The 19,009-nt window shown below is 38.8% G+C and overlaps 1 protein-coding gene across 1 annotated transcript in view; it reads left to right on the forward strand.

The window, feature by feature from the left end:
* Positions 1-19,009, forward strand: part of LOC150082478 (uncharacterized) — a 45,622-nt gene that overhangs the window by 22,513 nt on the left and 4,100 nt on the right. The window contains exon 6 of the mRNA XM_090377781.1: positions 10,879-10,974. Coding sequence (XP_090233907.1) covers positions 10,879-10,974 — 96 coding nt within the window. The remainder of the gene's footprint in view (positions 1-10,878; positions 10,975-19,009) is intronic.

A 19,009-nucleotide genomic window follows, 5' to 3' on the forward strand; every position in this document is an offset into this window, starting at 1 on the left:
CCCGAGGCGGGATTCGAACCCACGACCTTTGGGTTGCGAGGCAGGCACTTTACCCACCCGGCTAGCTCAGTCGGCCTTTGCAATAATGTGGCTTCCTAAAATGATAAGTGAATCTGTGCAGCTCCCCTCCCCATGCATAAAACTAATGATTTAGGTTAGAGTGGGGAAAGAAATAAATATACTACTTACTTTTAATAATTAAATTTTTATCTCCATATTAGTTATAGTTATAGAACAATTTGTGAATCTGTATTATTCTGTAGTTAGGGGCTAGGGAAAAGAACAAATCAGTGATTGGGAACAAGCTGTTTGTTATTTGGTTTTTAGGAGCATTAGCAACTAAGGCCATATTGCCCCGGGAATATGCGGTGATCATTCCCTGACCTTTCTGCATCCTCCGTATTTGGTGGTGACGGGCTTGAACCCTGGTCTAATCAAGAAACGTGTGCTACACACTGCTGCTCCTTCCCACTTGGCTACGGAGGTGTCTGGGAACAAGCACAGCAAGATGAAAAGGTAATGAGAGGCCAGGGATAAGTTGATTCAGGACTGATCTATCAATTTACTTAGATTAAGTTCATTTGTGTGCGATGAAGATACTCAGCTCTTTTAAAATCATAAAAGGGAACATCAAGGTGTTGGACCATCTGATTTGGAATACCCTATATATATGCCAATTATTATTGAGTCACAGGAAGGATAATATGTTTTTGAAAATAGCAGTTCTGAGTTTGTGTTTGATCGGTTTTTGATTCATTCATTTTCATAATACATCACTGCAGGATCAGTTGTAGGGTACAGAAAGGATGTATGGATGTTGGAGACCCCCTAAGCATGATTTTGATTAAACTGTATGGTGTATCTATTTCTAAATATAGTATATCCCCTTAAAGTGTAGGCCATGGTGCTCTGCATTTATTGCACCACATGAAAACCCACTCTAATAATTTAATTCTTTTCACATTAAGGAACAATATGTTCCAAAAAATTTAAGATTTATAAGGTAATTTTATATAATAATGAACTGTTCTTCAACTCCTTCAGTGTCTTGAGAGAATGGGAGATTTGGTCTTAGTTGAATATTAGCATTAGCATTAGAAGAGGCATATGATGCAAGAAAGCAAGCTTATACAGCATCAGCCAAAAAAAAAACAAAAAAAACTTTCCCATTTCACCCATCCATTCACTCCAAACCAAATGTTTGTTTAGTTCTGCCTTGAATTTATTTAAGCTGTCAACTTCTACAATGACATGTGGAAGTTTGTTCTAGCAATCAACCACACGCTGGCTAAAGGCAAATTTCTGCACATCTGTTCTGCAACTGTCTTTCCTCAATTTGAATTTATGTCCCCTCATGTGATTAATCTGGGCAAGAGGAAGGAATACCATCAGCATTGAGCTTGCTCAAACCATTCAAGGCCTTATACACCTCAATCAGATCACCTCACAGGTGCCTAGTCTCCAGATGCTGCAACTGGCAGAATTTAAGCTTCTCCTGCTAAGAGAACCCCTTTGTTCCTCTCACCAATCTTGTTGTCCTTCTCTGTACTCATTCTAGCAAATCTACATCCAGGGCCACTGCGACCCTGTGTGTTGCCAGTAAGTGAAATCAAATTTGCCTCCCCCCCAAAATATTTCATTTAAAAAATAAAATAAGGCGTAAATAATTATTATTAATTTATTGAAAAAAGAAAAGAATTACAACATATCTCGCATATAATATACTGAAACAACAAACAAAAATAGCAAAAGTCATTCTGAAATTCTGGAAATAAACTTTAAATTCTAAATCGCATTTGTACTCTATCACAATAATAAAATAAAAGGAAAATTATGTTAAAAAAAAATCAAGCAAATTTATGTTCTCTTGAAAGTAAATGGGCCTGTTGTACTGGAATCCATTGCTTAGAAATAAATATTAATACATATATAGAGTAAAACATAATAAACTTTAATTAAAAATGGTTTGCAGCTTTTGAGGCTAAACGTGCCTCTTCGTCAGCAAATTCTAACTGAATAGAGACGTTAGAGACAAAATTTAATGGACACAGACGAGCATGCTATCAGGTGTGCGTGGGCACGAGGTTGACCATTCAACCACTAGATTGGTGTTAATTGTTCCTGCATGGATGTGTGTAGTTTTGCTTCCAGTGCTTATCTAGTCTCAAATCGTGGTATATGATGCAAGAAAGCAAGCGCATGAGCTTATGTAGCATCAGTCAAAAAAAAAAAAAAATTCACACAACCATTCCCTCTAAATCTTTGTCCAGTTCCTCCTTAAATTTTTTTAACCTATCAACTTTCAGTCATTAGGACTATAACACACTGCTACTCTCATTTTCCCTTTCCTAGTGTTTATGCTACACCAAACTGACTCAACGTTGCACTGTCCACCCATGTCAAATGGATGCATTTCGTTAGATTTTATGTGTTTCTTAACTAACAGCATAATCCCTCCTCCCTTCCTACCTTGTCTATCCTTTCTGTACACATTGTACTCCCCAAATTCAAATTCTGCACTGCTTATGTCTGTGTGACACCATGTCTCTGATATCCCAACAATATCTGACTTTGATGCCTTGATCAGCACTTCAAATTCATCAGATTTATTTTCTATACTTCTAGCATTGGTGTACATGCAAGTATACATACATACACCTGTTCTTATCCTTAGTTACCCTAACACAGTCCATGTATTTATTTTTTCCATGATGACTCCCAGCGCCGACTGGGCTAGCCGGGTGGGTAAAGTGCCTGCCAGGCAACCCAAAGGTCACGGGTTCGAATCCTGCCTCTGGCTCGGATCAAAGTACTGCAAAAACCTTGGAAGGTGCATTATGACCACAGAAGCCGATGTGCCAACAACAACTACCAAAAAAAAGACTCCCAGCAGCTGTTGAAGTCCCCAGCAACTTGCTCTCTAGGCTGCTGCTTGTTACAATAGAAGTAGTGCAAGAATCACTTTTGTCTCTGCCTGCGGCTACTGTTAATCTTTTAGTCTGTGATTCCCTCCCCCAAGCTAGCAGTTTTGTGACCCACATAACACTGCCTTGATAGCATCAGCAAATATTCGCCTCCGTAGCCAGGTGGGAAGAAGCAGCAGTGCGTAGCACACGCTTCTTGATTAGACCGGGGTTTGAGCCCGTTACCATCAAATACGAAGGATGCGGAAAGGTCAGGGAATGACCACCACATATCCCCGGAGCAATATGGCCTTAGTTGCTAATGCTCCTAAAAACCAAAATAACAAACAACAACAACAGCAAATATTCTTGCACCCTTTCTATTAACAGTTCGCATTGGTAAAAGCTTGTTTGATAATGGAATTTTCGAATTCTTTTCCATTTTGATTGAAGAACTGCGAAGCGTTCCGAATATAGCTAAAATTTTACTCGGGCAACTATGCAAGGATAGAAGATCTCACATCTTGTGAGTATGGATTGGTTTGGCATACCCAGGGTCCTGAGCTGGATATCATCATTCTTCTCTTTCTTGGTGATTCCTTTCTACTTCTGACTCCCCTCCCCACCTCTCTCTCTCAGGGTAACTCTGGAATTTTTTTGTTTTGGCTGGTGCAGCATAAGCCTCAGGCTTCCTTGTGCCATATGGCTGATAATAATAATAAGTGTATCCCATCCGTGTAGAAGCAGTCTGTTCTGTTAGCAAGCACAGACCATGCTGAAAAAAATTCTACCCAATGAGCCTTGCACAGTCTCTCCAGGGCTAAATTGATTGACAAGGCTCTCATCATATACTCCCTCCTATCGTGTTAGGGCAGAATTGTAGACACTTTTAAATTCAACCCTAACTCGTGACTTTTTTTCAACATTGACTTGTACTTATTAAGTAATTCTGCTGGTCTCCTACTCTTAATATCATTAGTACCAACGTGTACAAAAATATCACCTTTTGTGCCCTTAAAAGATGATATCCGCTCTACAATGTCATCAAACTTTGCCCCTGGCAGACATACCCTGGTCCCGTTCCACCTATCCTTTTTACATAGCATGTTCCCCATTTCCCTGACTATAGAGTCACCAACCATAACTAGTTCCTATGGGACCAGCACATTCTGCCTTGGAGATTGCCGCTGTGTTGCCTGATGCACAAGGTGCCTCCGTAGCCAGGTGGGCAGGAGCAGCAGTGCGTAGCACACGTTTCTTGATTAGACCGGGGTTCAAACTCATGCCCACCAAATATGGAGGATGCAGAAAGGTCAAGGAATGACCACCGCACATCCCCGGAGCAATATGGCCTTAGTTGCTAATGCTCCTAAAAACCAAATAACAACAACAATAACAGTCTGATGCACAGGAGATCTGGCATTGAGTTAGGCAGCTGAGAGCTTGATGGACCCCTCATATTAATTTCCTCAAGAGCATCGACCCTACACCTCAAATTCTCATAGACACCCAACAGAACGCTCAGTTGGCGCCTAATTTCCTCACAGTCTCTGCACCTAGCACACACAAAGACATTGGCTAGATCATGTCCTATTCTAGACAGGTCTGCAAACATTTCACATTTTGCAATTTTTTTTTAGACTGAGATGCATTGGAGAATCGCCCTCTTCGGTTCTCCCCCAAGCCACAGCACTCTGACAAATCTGTGACTGTTGCTTTACTGCTCTAGTCTGGGTCATGATTCCGTTTAAGTACAGTTTAATTGACAATAAAATTTGATAAGATTAATACATTTTACTGATTAATTGATAATACTATACTATACTAAGCTAACTTAAATAACTATGCTAACTATACTAAGCTAACTTTGATAAATAAATTTGATTAATTTGAGGTTTTGGTCAAAATTTCAAAGGCAGATATTGTTGGGATATCAGAGACGTGGTGTCACACAGATATAAGGAATGCAGAACTGGAATTTGGGGAGTACAATGTGTACAGGATGGATAGACAAGATAGGAGGGGTTATGCTATTAGTTAAGAAACACATAAAATCAAAGGAAGTACAGCCAGTCGACATGGCTAGACAGTGCAGTGTTAAGTCAGTTTGGTGTGACATAAGCACTGGAAAAATCAAAATTGAGAGTAGTGTGTTGTAGTCCTAATCACTCTGATGAGTATAATAAATGACCATACAGAGAGTCTTATTATGGGGGATTTTAATTTCCTGGATATTGACTGGAATTTGTGAGTTGGTCACTTAAACACTAGCAAGGTTTTGTAGATGTATTGGATAATTATTTTCTACAGCAGCATGTTCGGGAGGCAACTAGAGGGAGTAATACTCTTGATCTGATTATAAGTAGTGATTCTTCATGCATTAAGAATCTGCAGATAAAGGAACCACTAGGTGGCAGTGATCACAGTGTGCTGAAGTGGGATTTACTCAAAGAGGTAAGTACCATCAGGGGAAGGGTTTTTGCTTTCGTAAAGGCGACTACGGAGGTCTGAGACAATATTTAAATTCTATACGGTGGGACCAACTGATGATGTTACCAACAGCAAATTCAAAGTGGGAAGCATTCAAAGAATTAATCTTTGAAGCTACTAGGCTTTACATACCAACTAAGAAATATTGTTCAAGGTTTAGGCTAAATGGATGTCAGATGAACTAATGAGACATGTGGCAGAGAAGTAAAATGCATGGCATACATATAAATTAACAGGTGATACAGAAGCCTATAATATATTTTAAGTTGGTCTGTAACCAAGTCACAAAGGAGGTTAGGCAGGCAAAGTTGGATTACAAGAAATCTTTGTCAAAAGATGCAAAGAAAAACAGCAAAGACTTCTTTACTTATATAAACTGTAGAAGGAAGGGGATGGATCAGATTGGTCCACTTGATATCGATGGTTCAACTGTTGATGATCCTGCTCAGGTAGCTAACAAACTAAATGGGTATTTTGCATCTACATTCACGCATAGGGAGTTATTCAAGGAGGGGAATGCCAGAGCTGAATTAAACTGGCAGTGAGCTAGATGATTTTGTAATAACCGAGAGGAAAGTGGGGGAGAAATTATTGAAGATAAATATAAGAAAGGCACCAAGGGTAGATGGGATCTATCCAGTTATATTAAAGGAAGCAGCAAACAAAGTAAGCAAATCCTTAGCCATAATTATGAGTCTTCCTTGGACTCAGGTGAGGTACCCATGACTTGGAGATGTGCAAATGTGACCCCAATCCACAAAGGAGGATCAAAGGGAATCACAGGTAATTACAGACCTGTTAGTTTAACTTCTGTTCCAGGGAAATTAATGGAGGCATTGGTTAAAGAAATACTGCAGGATCATCTAGACAAGACTTCAGTTATAGCTTGGACACAGAATGGGTTAGTTAGGTCTTATCTGACCAATTTGATTCGATACTATGATGTGGTCACAAGGGAACTGGATGCAGGTAATAACTTTGATATCATATACAGTGGATTCCGGTTATTTGGGCCACCGGTTAATCGGGGCAGCCGTTTATTTGGGACAAATCTTAAAAAAACAGAACCCAATAGAGAAAATAGCCAGGGTTTACTTCGCTTAATTGGGACAAAATGCCATTTAATCGGGGCAGGAGACCGCAGCACTGGAGATTACCCTACGATTGTCTCCGACAGTACCACATAGTTTTCTTGGATTTTTGGAGGTCAAAACAATAAAAACAATTAGCAGTCACCCGTTTATTGGGCTTTTCTGTTAGTGCAATCTATCATAAACAGATAGTAAACTCGATCTTATTGAATTTGCGATAATATCGACAGCTGGAATTTTGTGGGTTATTATGGTAAAATGTGTTTACACTTCTATGGAATCTTCAATCATATAAAAATAATAATTTCAGAATCTTCTCTTCATTCCTATTTTTAAAGCTTCGTAATTTGTTACTCCGTTCTCACTTGCACGTATCGTGTTATTTGCAATTTGTGTGTGCCGTGTTTTTTGTTATTGATTGCTTATCTTTTTACTGTTTTAAATTTTAACCCCCACCCACAAATGTTAGTGAACAGAAATGTCAACTAGTTTAGTTAGTATGTACATATTACAGTACGTATTAATTATTCCGATTATCACGTATATTCTTCCGAATTTCATGTATCATTTAATTTTTTAATTGGTAAGGTAATAAAGGGTAAATTTGTGCTTAATATATTTTTACTTTTATAGCCTGTGGATAATATTCCTCCTATTTTTGCTAATTAGAATCGCTGTTTAATAGAATTAAAATTCAATTCACGAACGTGATCACAATGACCGGCGCTTACTACACATCGTATAGTGGACGGTACTTTACTATGGTGAGTTTTTCATAATGTGATTTGATTGTACAATGAACTAATTGAAAAGGGGGGGTACATTGTATTTTTAACTATTTACGTGAAACTTCGGATAATTGGGGCATCTGCTTAATCGAGCCAAAATGCACTAGTCCCAATGTGTCCCAAATAACTGGAATTGACTGTATTTGGATCTTAGAAAGGCTTTTGTTACTGTTGCACATGGAAGACTGTTGCGCAAATTGGAGCAGTGTGGCATTGGAGAAAAATTGTTGCTATGGATAAAGGGATGGTTGAGTGGGAGAAGACGGAGAGTGGTAATCAATGGACACTGCTCTTCGTGGACTAATGTTATTAGTGGAGACCCTCAGGGTTCAGTGTTGGGTCCATTGTTGTTTTCTGTATTTATTAATGATATTGATGATGGTATATCAGGCTTAATGTCCAAGTTTGCAGATGATACAAAGGTTGGCTGGATTGTTAATGACAGTACGCTGCTTCAACAGGATCTAGAAAAGTTGAGCAGATGTACTGAGAAGTGACAACTGAAGTTTAACATTGAAAAATGTAAAGTACTGCATATGGGAAGCAGTAACCCCAGAATAACGTGTCAACTGTGTGTTACTACACTGACAGTGGTAGAGATTGAAAAGGACCTGTGGGTAATTGTGCAGTCAGATATTAAATTTTCTGAGCAGTGCAGATGGTCTGCAGGAGTAGCCCACTGTTTCTTGTCAATGATATACAGGAATTTTTCTAGCAGGGATAAGGAGATGATTATCTCTTGTATGAGGCAATGGTCTGGCGACACTTTCAGTACTGTATACAAGTTAGCATTAGCATTAGTAGAGGCATTTGATGCAAGAAAGCAAGCTTATGCAGCATCAGCCAAAAAAAAAAAGTAACATAAATAAATAAAAATAACCACTTCCACTTCACCCCTCTGTTCGTTCGAAATACCTGTCCAGCTGAGCCTTAAACTTATTTAGGCTATCAACTTCCACGACAAGGGATGGAAGTCTGTTCCACCCACCAACCACCCGCTGGCTAAAGGCAAATTTCCGCACATCTATCCTACATCTGTCTTTCCTCAATTTGAATTTATGCCCTCTCAGGTGATTTTTCTGAGCTAGAGGAAGAATCCCATCAGCATTGAGCATGCTCAAACCATTCAAGGCTTTGTACACCTCTATCAGATCACCCCGCTGGTGCCTAGTTTCCAGACACTGTAATTTGCAAAACTTAAGCCTTTCTTCGTAAGAGAACCCCTTTGTCCCATTCACCAATCTAGTTGCCCTTCTCTGTACTCGTTCCAGCAGCTCTACATCCTTCCTGAAATGAGGCCTCCAGGCCTGTATACAGTACTCTAGGTGTGGCCTGACCATTGCCTTATACAAGGGAATAATCACCTCCTTATGGAATAATCACCTCCTTAAGTTTGGAGGCCTCATTTTAGGAAGGATGTAGAGCTGCTGGAGCAAGTGCAGTGAAGGGCAACAAGATTAGTGAATGGAACAAAGGGTTGCTCTTACGAAGAAAGGCTTAAATTTTGCAGATTACAGTGTCTGGAGACTAGGCACCTGTGAGGTGATCTGATTGAGGTGTATAAAGCCTTGAATGGTTTGAGCATGCTCAGTGCTGATGAGATTCTTCCTCTTGCTCAGAATAATCACCTGAGAGGGCATAAATTCTAATTGAGGAAAGACAGTTGTAGGATAGATGTGTGGAAGTTTGCTTTTAGCCAGCAGGTTGGTGATTGCTGGAACACACTTCCATCTGTCGTAGAAGTTGATAGCTTAAATAGATTCAAGGCAGAACTAGACAAACATTTGGAGCAAGTGGATGAGTGACATTAGAAGATATTTTTTGGCTAATGCTATATAAGCTTGCTTTCTTGCATCATGTGCCTTTGCTAATGCTAACAGATTCGAATATGTGGGTTGCAGAGCTTGGAAACTAGGCGCCTTGGAGGAGACTTAATTGAAGTGTTTAAAGCTCTGAGAGGCATAAGCAAAATGAATAAGGACAAAATTTTCATGGTTATAAATGATTCTAGAACAAGGGAGCCATAATTTCAAGTTATAGAGGGAGATGTTTACACTGAATTGCAGAAAGTTTTTTAACCAGCAAGTTATATTCCCCTTGGAATAAGTTACCTACATGGGTGGTAGAGGATGACAGTTTTGAGAAATTCAAAGGTCAACCTACAGGAGGAGGGAAACACATAGGTTGTCTATTTCCTTTTCTCTTATTATTATTTTTTATTATTATTTTATTTTATTTATTTTTTGTTATTTTATTTTATTTTATTATTAATTTTGGCTGGTGCAGCATAAGCCATAGGCTTCCTTGCACCATGTTGCCATTGTTAATACTAATATCAAATTTCTCCAGATGCAGTTATTGTTGATTGGCAACAGAAATGGCTCAGGAACTTAAAAATTTGTTCCTTGGGACATAATACCATTAATTGAGACGGGAGTCTATATTCGTCCTCTCTTCAAGATCATGATCATTGGATGGGATGAAAGGTTCCACTTGGCACACTCATGGGCCATTTCTGGTCTCCATGCATGTGTGGAGGATAATGCTCATGCTTCTCCAGTTGCATTTACTGAGAGCCATGATCCTGTTGGTATTATTTAAGGATGTACCCTGTCTACAAAGTTCCACTGTTGAAAAAGGAGGCAGTCACCTTTGAAAGCTTCGGTGTTGTTTTAATTTCTTTTAACCTTATATTCATATTTTTAATTTTATCTAATTATTATTTTTTATTACTTTTTACTTCATACGTTTAATCAGTGTATTTTATTTTAATGTTAAATACTCAGTTTTATCTTTTGTTTAATTTAATTTAATTTTATTAAAGTCTGTGCTATATATGCAGGTTGATGTATCTTTTGCAGTCTGAGTTGTTATTCCTCCCCCTAGGCCTATTTTAAGAATAATTCATTGTATATTTGAATTCACATGATACCAGAATCTGGTAATATTCTTATACTGTCTCATGCAAGTTTGACTGTGTACTGCCATCTGAGTATAAACAGAAATGTATTTATTAAAGTATAATTACCTACAAATATAAGAGCTTTATGCATGTGCTTATCAAGTCATAAGAAACCAATGCAAAATTCTTTGTATTTCTTTTGGATGTGTTACTGTTGGAAACCATACTTCGTATTTGCAACTCATCTCTTTCAGGAAAGTTAGTTCTGTCACCACGTTTTCTAGTAGTTTAAATAAAGTGTATAACAAAGAAGTGGGTCTGAAATTGCAGTATACAATCTTGTTGCTGCTTCCTTTTTGTATCTTTAGGACTAGCATCCTCCAAGATATCTTAGACACAGTATTTTCACACCTTATAGACTTATTTACCCAAGCCTCAGTTACAAAAATTTTTTTCAAACAACTCAACCTATTACCCGTACAGCATAATTGGCAGTGAAGAAGGAGCAACAAAAACCTTCCCAAGATATTTATTCTTTTCTTATTTTGATTTTAAGTCTTATCCATGTATAGAATAAACCTTTTCTTTATTCTGAGAAACATTATTGCCAGCTTGCATGTTAATTCATCACCTACATATAGATTTTGTGCTTCAGATATAGTAAAACTTAAGCAATCCTACTGATCTGTATTGTTTGTTTACAGGGATTTGTGTACCCCCTTGCCAAAATGGAGGATCGTGTGACGAGGATGGAAAGTGCCACTGTCCACGGGGATACTCCGGTTTTCAGTGCATCAAGAGTAAGTATCATTTGCTATTTCACAAATTGGGGTTTATTTACTAGAATAATTCTCTTTCAAAATGATGATGAGACCATCAAAATATGCCTCAAAACTTTTAGCAGTTAATATTCTTACTGATGGAGGCCTCTGTAGCTGAGTGGTCAGGAGCAGTAGTGCAATAGACATTTTACCAATAATTACATGCATTCAGGTCAGTTTTGCCTTTACAGATATGACACTAATCATGCTAGGATATCAGTTGCATGTTTTGTACCTTCATTAGTGACACATAGGTACGGCTGTTTAGCATAAACCTAATGCTTTCTGAGAACCTTAGTGTTCCCATTTTTTTTGTCCATTTTCTGTATATCATTTTAAACTGCATAAATTTGTGTTTGAATATAAAGAACATAAGCAAAAACAATACTCTTTTACATGTCTTTTTTGACACTCAGATTTCTAGATGTGATCACATATTTCGGTTAAGGTTCACCCTAACTTCTAATCTCTCAGCATATGCACATACAAATGCTATTTCCTCTGTATCAACAAAAAAAAAAACTAATCTGTTAAAACTGCAAATCTGCCCTGCCATGGAATATTGTTCCCACATCTGTGTAACTATCTTGTACAAAGTCTCTACACTCTCTGTCTCATAGCATTCAGTTTCTGCTGCATGACGTTTCTGTATTAGCATCTATAATTCTACTACTTAGTATTAGCCATGTAGTGGAAGGAAGCTTCTTCAGTGTGCTGTATCTCTTTGCAGAGTTTGGCTGTCATCTTCGCAATGGACAAACATGAGGTAGAAGTCCTAAACAAACTCTCATTACTCTGATCATACCACTCTGAGGTTTGTTAACCAAGATTTCCTTCTTTTACTTCGATTTCTTTTTCCATTGATCTTGCTCTGGATTGTCAATTGAAACATCTTATATTTGTTGTTCCTCATCAAATGTCCTAAATATTTCAGTTTCCTCTCCTTAATAGTATTAGTTATTTCTATCTTTTTCTTCATTCGCCTCTTGATCTCATCATTCTTTATCTAATCAATCCATGACACCCTTAAAGTTCATCTGTAACACCACATCTCAAAAGCATTTAACTTATTCTGGGTCTTCTTTGTCAGTCCAGACCTCAGTTCCATAAAGGAGGACAGAAAAGACAAAACATCTCAATATTCTTGTTCTTAAAGGAAGCGTAAAATCACTGTGACATAGAAGATTCTTCATTTTAAGGAAGGCTGCACTTGCTTGTTCAATTCTTGACATACTTCAATATAATGATCCCAGTCTTTGCTCAGCATACATCCAAGATAGCAATAGCTTTGTATGCAATAAAGAATTCTTCTTTTAACCCTTTCAAGGAAGGAAGCTACAGGCTTTTAATGTACCAGTAAAAAGGAAATAAATAAAAAATTAAACAATAAAAATAATATAAAAAATAAACAAAAAAAATAATAAAAATATATTATAAAAAAAGGAAAACTACCTAAGTATTTCCCTCCTCACATAAGTATCTATCCAGCTGACCTTTGAATTTACTCAAACTGTTGAGTCTCAACTATCCACAGAGTTAACTTATTCCAGTAATTAATAACATTCCCTTTAAATAAAGACTTCTTGTAATCCATTATAAAAACTTCTCTCCTTGTAATTGGAATTTGTGGTCTGTTGCTGCTGGAATTATGACTGAAAATTGATTCATTTTACAACCCCCCCCCTCTTTAGAGCCTTATATTTCAATCAGACTCCCTATAAGGTGGCTGGTTCCTGAGCTCTGTAGCCTTGCATATTCAATGGCCTTCCTTATAAGGCTTGCCTTTGGCAGATCTTACCAAGAGCTGGAACAGCACTAGTGTTTGTGGTGCCTGAGGCAAAACCTTGGTTCCACAAACACCACCTAATTCATCATATCGTGTCTTAACACGCATATATATATATACAGTGGTACATCTAGTATTTCTGTTTGTGGGGTTAATCCGGAGAATGACTTAAAAAAGCTCTCGCAAATTTATCCAAGCCCCACAGAAAAATGTTTGCATTCTGCAGAACCATAAAAAGAAAACACTTAATAAAATATTTATTAATAATTCTTAAATTTAGAAGTATTTTCAAAATTTTGAGTTGTAAAACAGGTAGCGAGAAAGTAGAAATTTGATATTGAATGTTAAATGTAAAACATTCGCAGTGTGGTGCCTATTTTAGATGCTACCCTGTGGCAGGTGCCTCACTTGTGCACCCCTAGTGCCAGGCCTGGCCAAGTGGATTGCCCAACTTTGGATCCTTTCCAGAAGGTCAGTCTTTTTTTAGGTATGATCTCCACACTTGGACACAGTATTCCAAGTGTGGCCTTACAATTGTCTTATAATATGTAATTATGACATCGCCCTATCTCTTACAAACAAATGTTTGAAAAATCATCAGTAGGAAACCATGGGCCTTCCTTGCTGTCTGTCTGAATTGCTGGGAGAACTTCATATCTGTCTCTGTTGTAATCCCAAATCCTGTCTTCCTCTACTGTTCTTAATTAAAACCTATTAAGTGTATAGGTTGTTTTGGGGTCGGTATTCTCTAAAATTATATATATTGAATGCAGCAAAAATAATATAAAAAAATAAACAAGAAAAATACAATGCATCAATTAATTACCTTCTGTTTTGCTGCATTAAAACATAGCTGCCACATTTCTGACCATCCTTGAAGCCTATCCAAGTCATTATGAAAGTGCACTTGGCACTGAACGTTAACCACTCTCCTCTTCACATCATCTAAAAATTTTAACATCTCGCCAACTGTCACTTCACTAATGTCATTTTTGAAAATCATTATCAAATCGGTGGTCCCAAGATAGATCAATGGGTGATCCCACTTCTAATGTTAGACCAGTCTAAAGAGTGATCAAATCTTTGCCATTCGTCAGCTGATGGAGGAGAGGATCCGGTGTGGACAGCGAACCGTCATTGTTTTCATTGACTTTAAGTCTGCTTTCGACTGTGTCCACCGGCCTGCCTTATGGAAACTACTAGAGGTTGAACATGTACCTCGAAAAGTCATCACACTCCTCCAAACTGCATACAACGGTTTAACCAGCCAGGTGCGCATCCAGAACGATTTATCTGAGGAATTTACCATCCAAACTGGAGTCCGCCAAGGGGATGTAGCCTCCCCGTTGCTTTTCAACATCGTGGTCGACGCCATTATGAGGCAAGCATTCAGAAACAGACAGGGCATACAATATGACAAGGATCACTATGTGACTGACCTGATGTTTGCTGATGATAGTGCTATCCTTGCCGGTAACGACGCTGAAGCCACGGAAATCCTCTACGACATTGCCCGCATTGCCCGGCCATACGGTTTGAAGATCAATGCTGGTAAGACAAAGGCCCTGACAACAGATGGGTCGCAAGCCACCATCTATCTCGAAGGCGTCCAGATCGAGCAAGTGCAGGACTTTAAATACCTTGGGTCGCTGGTCCAGGAGAAGAAAGTTGCATCCACCATGGAAATCCACAGCAGAATTGGACAGGCGGCCACTGCGTTCGCCTCGCTCAAATGGTGTCTGTGGAAGAGGACCAACATTTCCACAAAGACTAAAATCCGACTCTTCCGGACTTTGATCCTGCCCATTCTTCTTTACGGATCGGAAACATGGATTTGTCTCAAGTTAGATTTGAACAAACTTGAGGTATTCCAAATGCGATGCCTGCGGCAGATCTTGGGCATCTCTTTTCGCGACCGCATCACTAATGATACCATCCGCGCCAGATGCCAACAGCAACCAACCATTGCCGACCAAATCCAGAAGCGAAGGCTCAGATGGTTTGGCCACGTATGTAGAATGGGCACGAACAGAATACCATCCACACTCCTTTGGAGACAACGACCCACCCAATGGAGCATCCAACGGACCGCGCCTAGGAAAACGTGGGCCAAGCAAGTGGAAGATGACTTGAAGAGCCGACGTCTCGACCTTAACCAGGCCAGGACTGAAGCCATGGATCGTAAGGTATGGAAGAACATCACAGAGCAAGTCCGAAACCCTGCGGCACCTACAGCAGCATACTGGTTGCGTGGCCAACCGCCTCCCCCAGCTGCCAGCTAAGGACCAAAGAAGAAGAAGAAGAAGAAGAAGTCTAAAGAGTAACCATTAATCCCAAGCCTTGGAACACATGGTGATCTATCTCAGAATCTTACCCTTGATCCCAGCATGTTCCAGTTTATATAGTAACTACTCATGAGGATCTGAGTAAATTATTTGGTTAAGTCTAAATGAACATTCCAGAAACTATTTCCTATATCCACTTCATGAGTAACTGTCAAAATAGTTAAACAGGTTAATTACAGATGATTTTCCCTTAAAAACTATGTTGGATATCCTTCAAAATTCTATTTCTTTCTAAATGCCCCATTATTGCACTATTCATTAGTGTCTGAATGATTTTCCTTACCACTGAAGTCAAACTGGCCAGTCTGTAACAATTACACTCTTCTCTTTTAGAACTGTCTTTAGGTATTGGTTATACACTGACGCTTTTCCAATCCAAAGAAATCTCTTCTGAATACAATAATTCCCTGAAATTAATCTTAATTATATGGGAATTATTGCCTTAATATGTTTCAATGCATTCTCTTACTGTTGCCTTCAAAATTAATGGGTGTATGCCATCAACTCTGAGAGCTTTACTTTCCTTTAGGCATAAAAAAAGTTTTTCTAATAAACAATCTTCTGTAACTTCAGTACCTATAAATTCATACTGCCCAGCTTCACTTGCACTTATGAAGGATTTTTCTATGTAAAGATCAGTGCAAACTACCTTTTCAATTTATCAGTAACATCTGCTGGATTATCTGAGACTTTTCCTACAGTCATTATTAGCATTAGTAAATGCATATGAAGCAAGAAAGCAAGCTTATACAGCATCAGTCAAAAAAAAAAAAAAAAAAAACCCTTCTCATTTCACCCATCCACATGGTTCAAATATTTGTCTAGTTCTACCTTGAATCTATTTAAGCTATCAACTTCTACAACAACAGATGGAAATTTGTTCCAGCAATCAATCACCCGCTGGCTAGAGGCAAACTTCAGCACATCTATCCTACAACTTTTCTCAATTTGAATTTATGCCCTCTCAGGCGATTAGCATCCCATTAGCATAGAGCATGCTCAAACCATTCAAGGCTTTATACACCTCAATCAGATCATCTCGCAAGTGTCTAGTCTCCAGGCACTAATTTGCAGAACTTAAGCCTTTCTTTGTAAGAGCAACCCTTTGTTCCATTCACTAATCTTCTCACCCTTCTCTCTACTCGTTCCAGCAGCTCTACATCCTTCTTAAAATGAGGCCTCCAGATCTGTATACAGTACTCAAGGTGTGGCCTGACTGTTGCCTTATACAATGGGATAATCACCTCCTTATCCCTGCTAGAAAAATTCCTGTATACCATTGACAAGACACACCATGAGCTACTCTTGCAGATCATCTGCACTGCTCAGAAAATTTCATATCTGACTGCACAATTACCCCCAGGTCCTTTTCATTCTCTACCAATGTCAGTGTAGTACCATACAGTTGATACATTACTCTGGGGTTACTGCTTCCCATATGCAGTACTTTACATTTGTCAATGTTAAACTTCAGTTGCCACCTCTCAGTCCATCTGCTCAACTTTTCTAGATCCTGTTGCAGCAGCATACTGTCATTAGTGTCATTAATAACCCTGCCGACCTTTGTATCATCTGCAAACTTAAGACATTAAGCCTGATATAGTGTTGTCAATATCATTAATAAATACAGAAAACAACAATCTGCCCAACACTGAACCCTGGGGAACTTCACTAATAACATTAGTCCAACAAAGAGCTGTGTCCATTGATTACCACTCTCTGTCTTCTCCCACTCAGCCATCCCTTTTTCCATAGCAGCAATTTGCCTCCAATGTCATACTTCTCCAATTTGTGCAGCAGTGTTCCATGTGCAACAGTATCAAAAGCTTTCTGAAATCCAAGTATATGATATCAAAATTATTCTTTGCATCCAGTTCCTTTGTGACCACCTCACAGAATCCATAAAATTGGTCAGACAAGACTTCCCCTTAACAAACCCATGCTGTGACCAAGCTATAACTGAAATCTTGTCCAGATGATCCTGCATTGCTTCTTTAACCAGTGCCTCCATTAATTTCCCTGGAACAGAAATTAAACCAACAGGTCTAATTACTTGTGTCACTCTTTCATCCTCCTTTGTGAATTTGGGTCACATTTTTGCATCTCCAGTCCATGGGTACTTCCCCTGAGTCCAAGGAAGCTCTCATAATTATGGCTAAGGGTTTGCTTACTTTGTTCGCTGCCTCCTGTAATATAACTGGATAGATCCCATCCAACCCAGGTGCCTTTCTTATGTTTATCTTCAACAATTTCTCCTCCACTTTCCTCTCAGTTATTACAAAATCATGTAGCTGACTGCCAGAGTTTAATTCACCTCTAGCATTCCCCTCCCTGAATAACTCCTCATGTTTGAATGTCGATGCAAAATACCCATTTAGTTTGTTAGCTACCTCAGCAGGATCATCAACAGTTGAACCATCGATATCAAGTGGACCAATCTAATCCATCCCCTTCCTTCTAGAGTTTAGAAGGAAGGGGAAGGAAGAGAAACAATATTTCTTAGTTGGTATGAAAAGCCTAGTAACTTCCAAGATTAATTCTTTGAATGCTTCCCAATTTGAATTTGCTGTTGGTAATATCATCACTTGGTCCCACCATATAGAATTTAAATACTGTCTCAGACTTCCGTAGTTGCTTTAAGAAAGCAGAAACCCTTCCCTTTATTCCTGATGGTAGTTACCTCTTTGAGTAAATCCCACTTCAGCAAACTGTGATTACTGCCACCTAGTGGTTCCTTTATCTGTGTATTCTTAATGCATGAAGAATCACTACTGATAATCAGATCAAGAGTATTACTCTCTCTAGTTGCCTCCTGAACATGCTGCTGTAGAAAACAATCATCCAATAAATCCAAAAAAGCCTTGCTAGTGTGTGAGTGACCAACCCACAAATTCCAGTCAATATCTGGGAAATTAAAATCCCCCATTATAAGACACTCTCATTTACTGGCTCACTCGATTTCTCTGTACAGTTGTTTATTATACTCCTCAGAGTCATAGGCCTCCAGACCTGTATACAGTACTAAAGATGTGGGCTGACCATTGCCTTATAGAAAGGGATAATCACGTCCCTGTCCCTGCTAGCAAAATTCCTTTATATCAATGACAAAACTCCATGACCTGCTCTGGCAACCTCTCTGAACTGCTCAGCGAACTTCATATCTGACTGCACAATTACCCTCAGGTCTTTTTCATTCTCGACATCCCTGGGTGTAATACCATACAGTTGGTACATTTTTCTTGGGTAACTGCTACCCATATGGAGTACAGTCTGCGATAGTTGTGTTCCTAGAAACCCTCGTGCAATGCAAAATTATGCAATATAAACAACAGGCCCTATGGGAAAAATAGGGTTATGTGCCGACCACCCAAGATTGAACAGGCATTTGTAACTAAAATATTACCAAACACAATAAATAATCGTAATAAAATACTTACGTACAGTATTTTATTACGACTATTACGTAATAAAATATTGCTAATGCTTTTGCTTCTATTGTAAGCAAACTTGTTTTTTGTTTGATTTTCTATCCAAACAGATGACAGGCGTTCCATCTCTTCTAATTCTTTGTGTCTTAATGTAATGGATTTTAATTACACTTTGAGTTGTTCCTACTATAAAAGTTGTTTTTATTTTCTCTGCATTCTTTGTAATTCTCGGCGTTGCCTCATTTAGGTCTGTAGCACGTGCAATATCACATGGTCTTTCATTTCGCTCAAAGCGTTTCACAACTTCATATTTTTTCTCTATCGACAGAGGCGAACTGGCCATAAGCCTTACCGGGGGAACCCCGGTGGGCCGAGGCCAGTGTGATTTTGGCCATAAACCATAGTATGAGGCAACTATAAATTTTCCCCGGTAAGAATTTTTGATCCAGTCTGCC

Source organism: Mastigoproctus giganteus, chromosome 7 (genome assembly GCF_048544385.1).
Source record: "Mastigoproctus giganteus isolate SK-2022 chromosome 7, ASM4854438v1, whole genome shotgun sequence".
NCBI lineage: Eukaryota > Metazoa > Arthropoda > Arachnida > Uropygi > Thelyphonidae > Mastigoproctus > Mastigoproctus giganteus.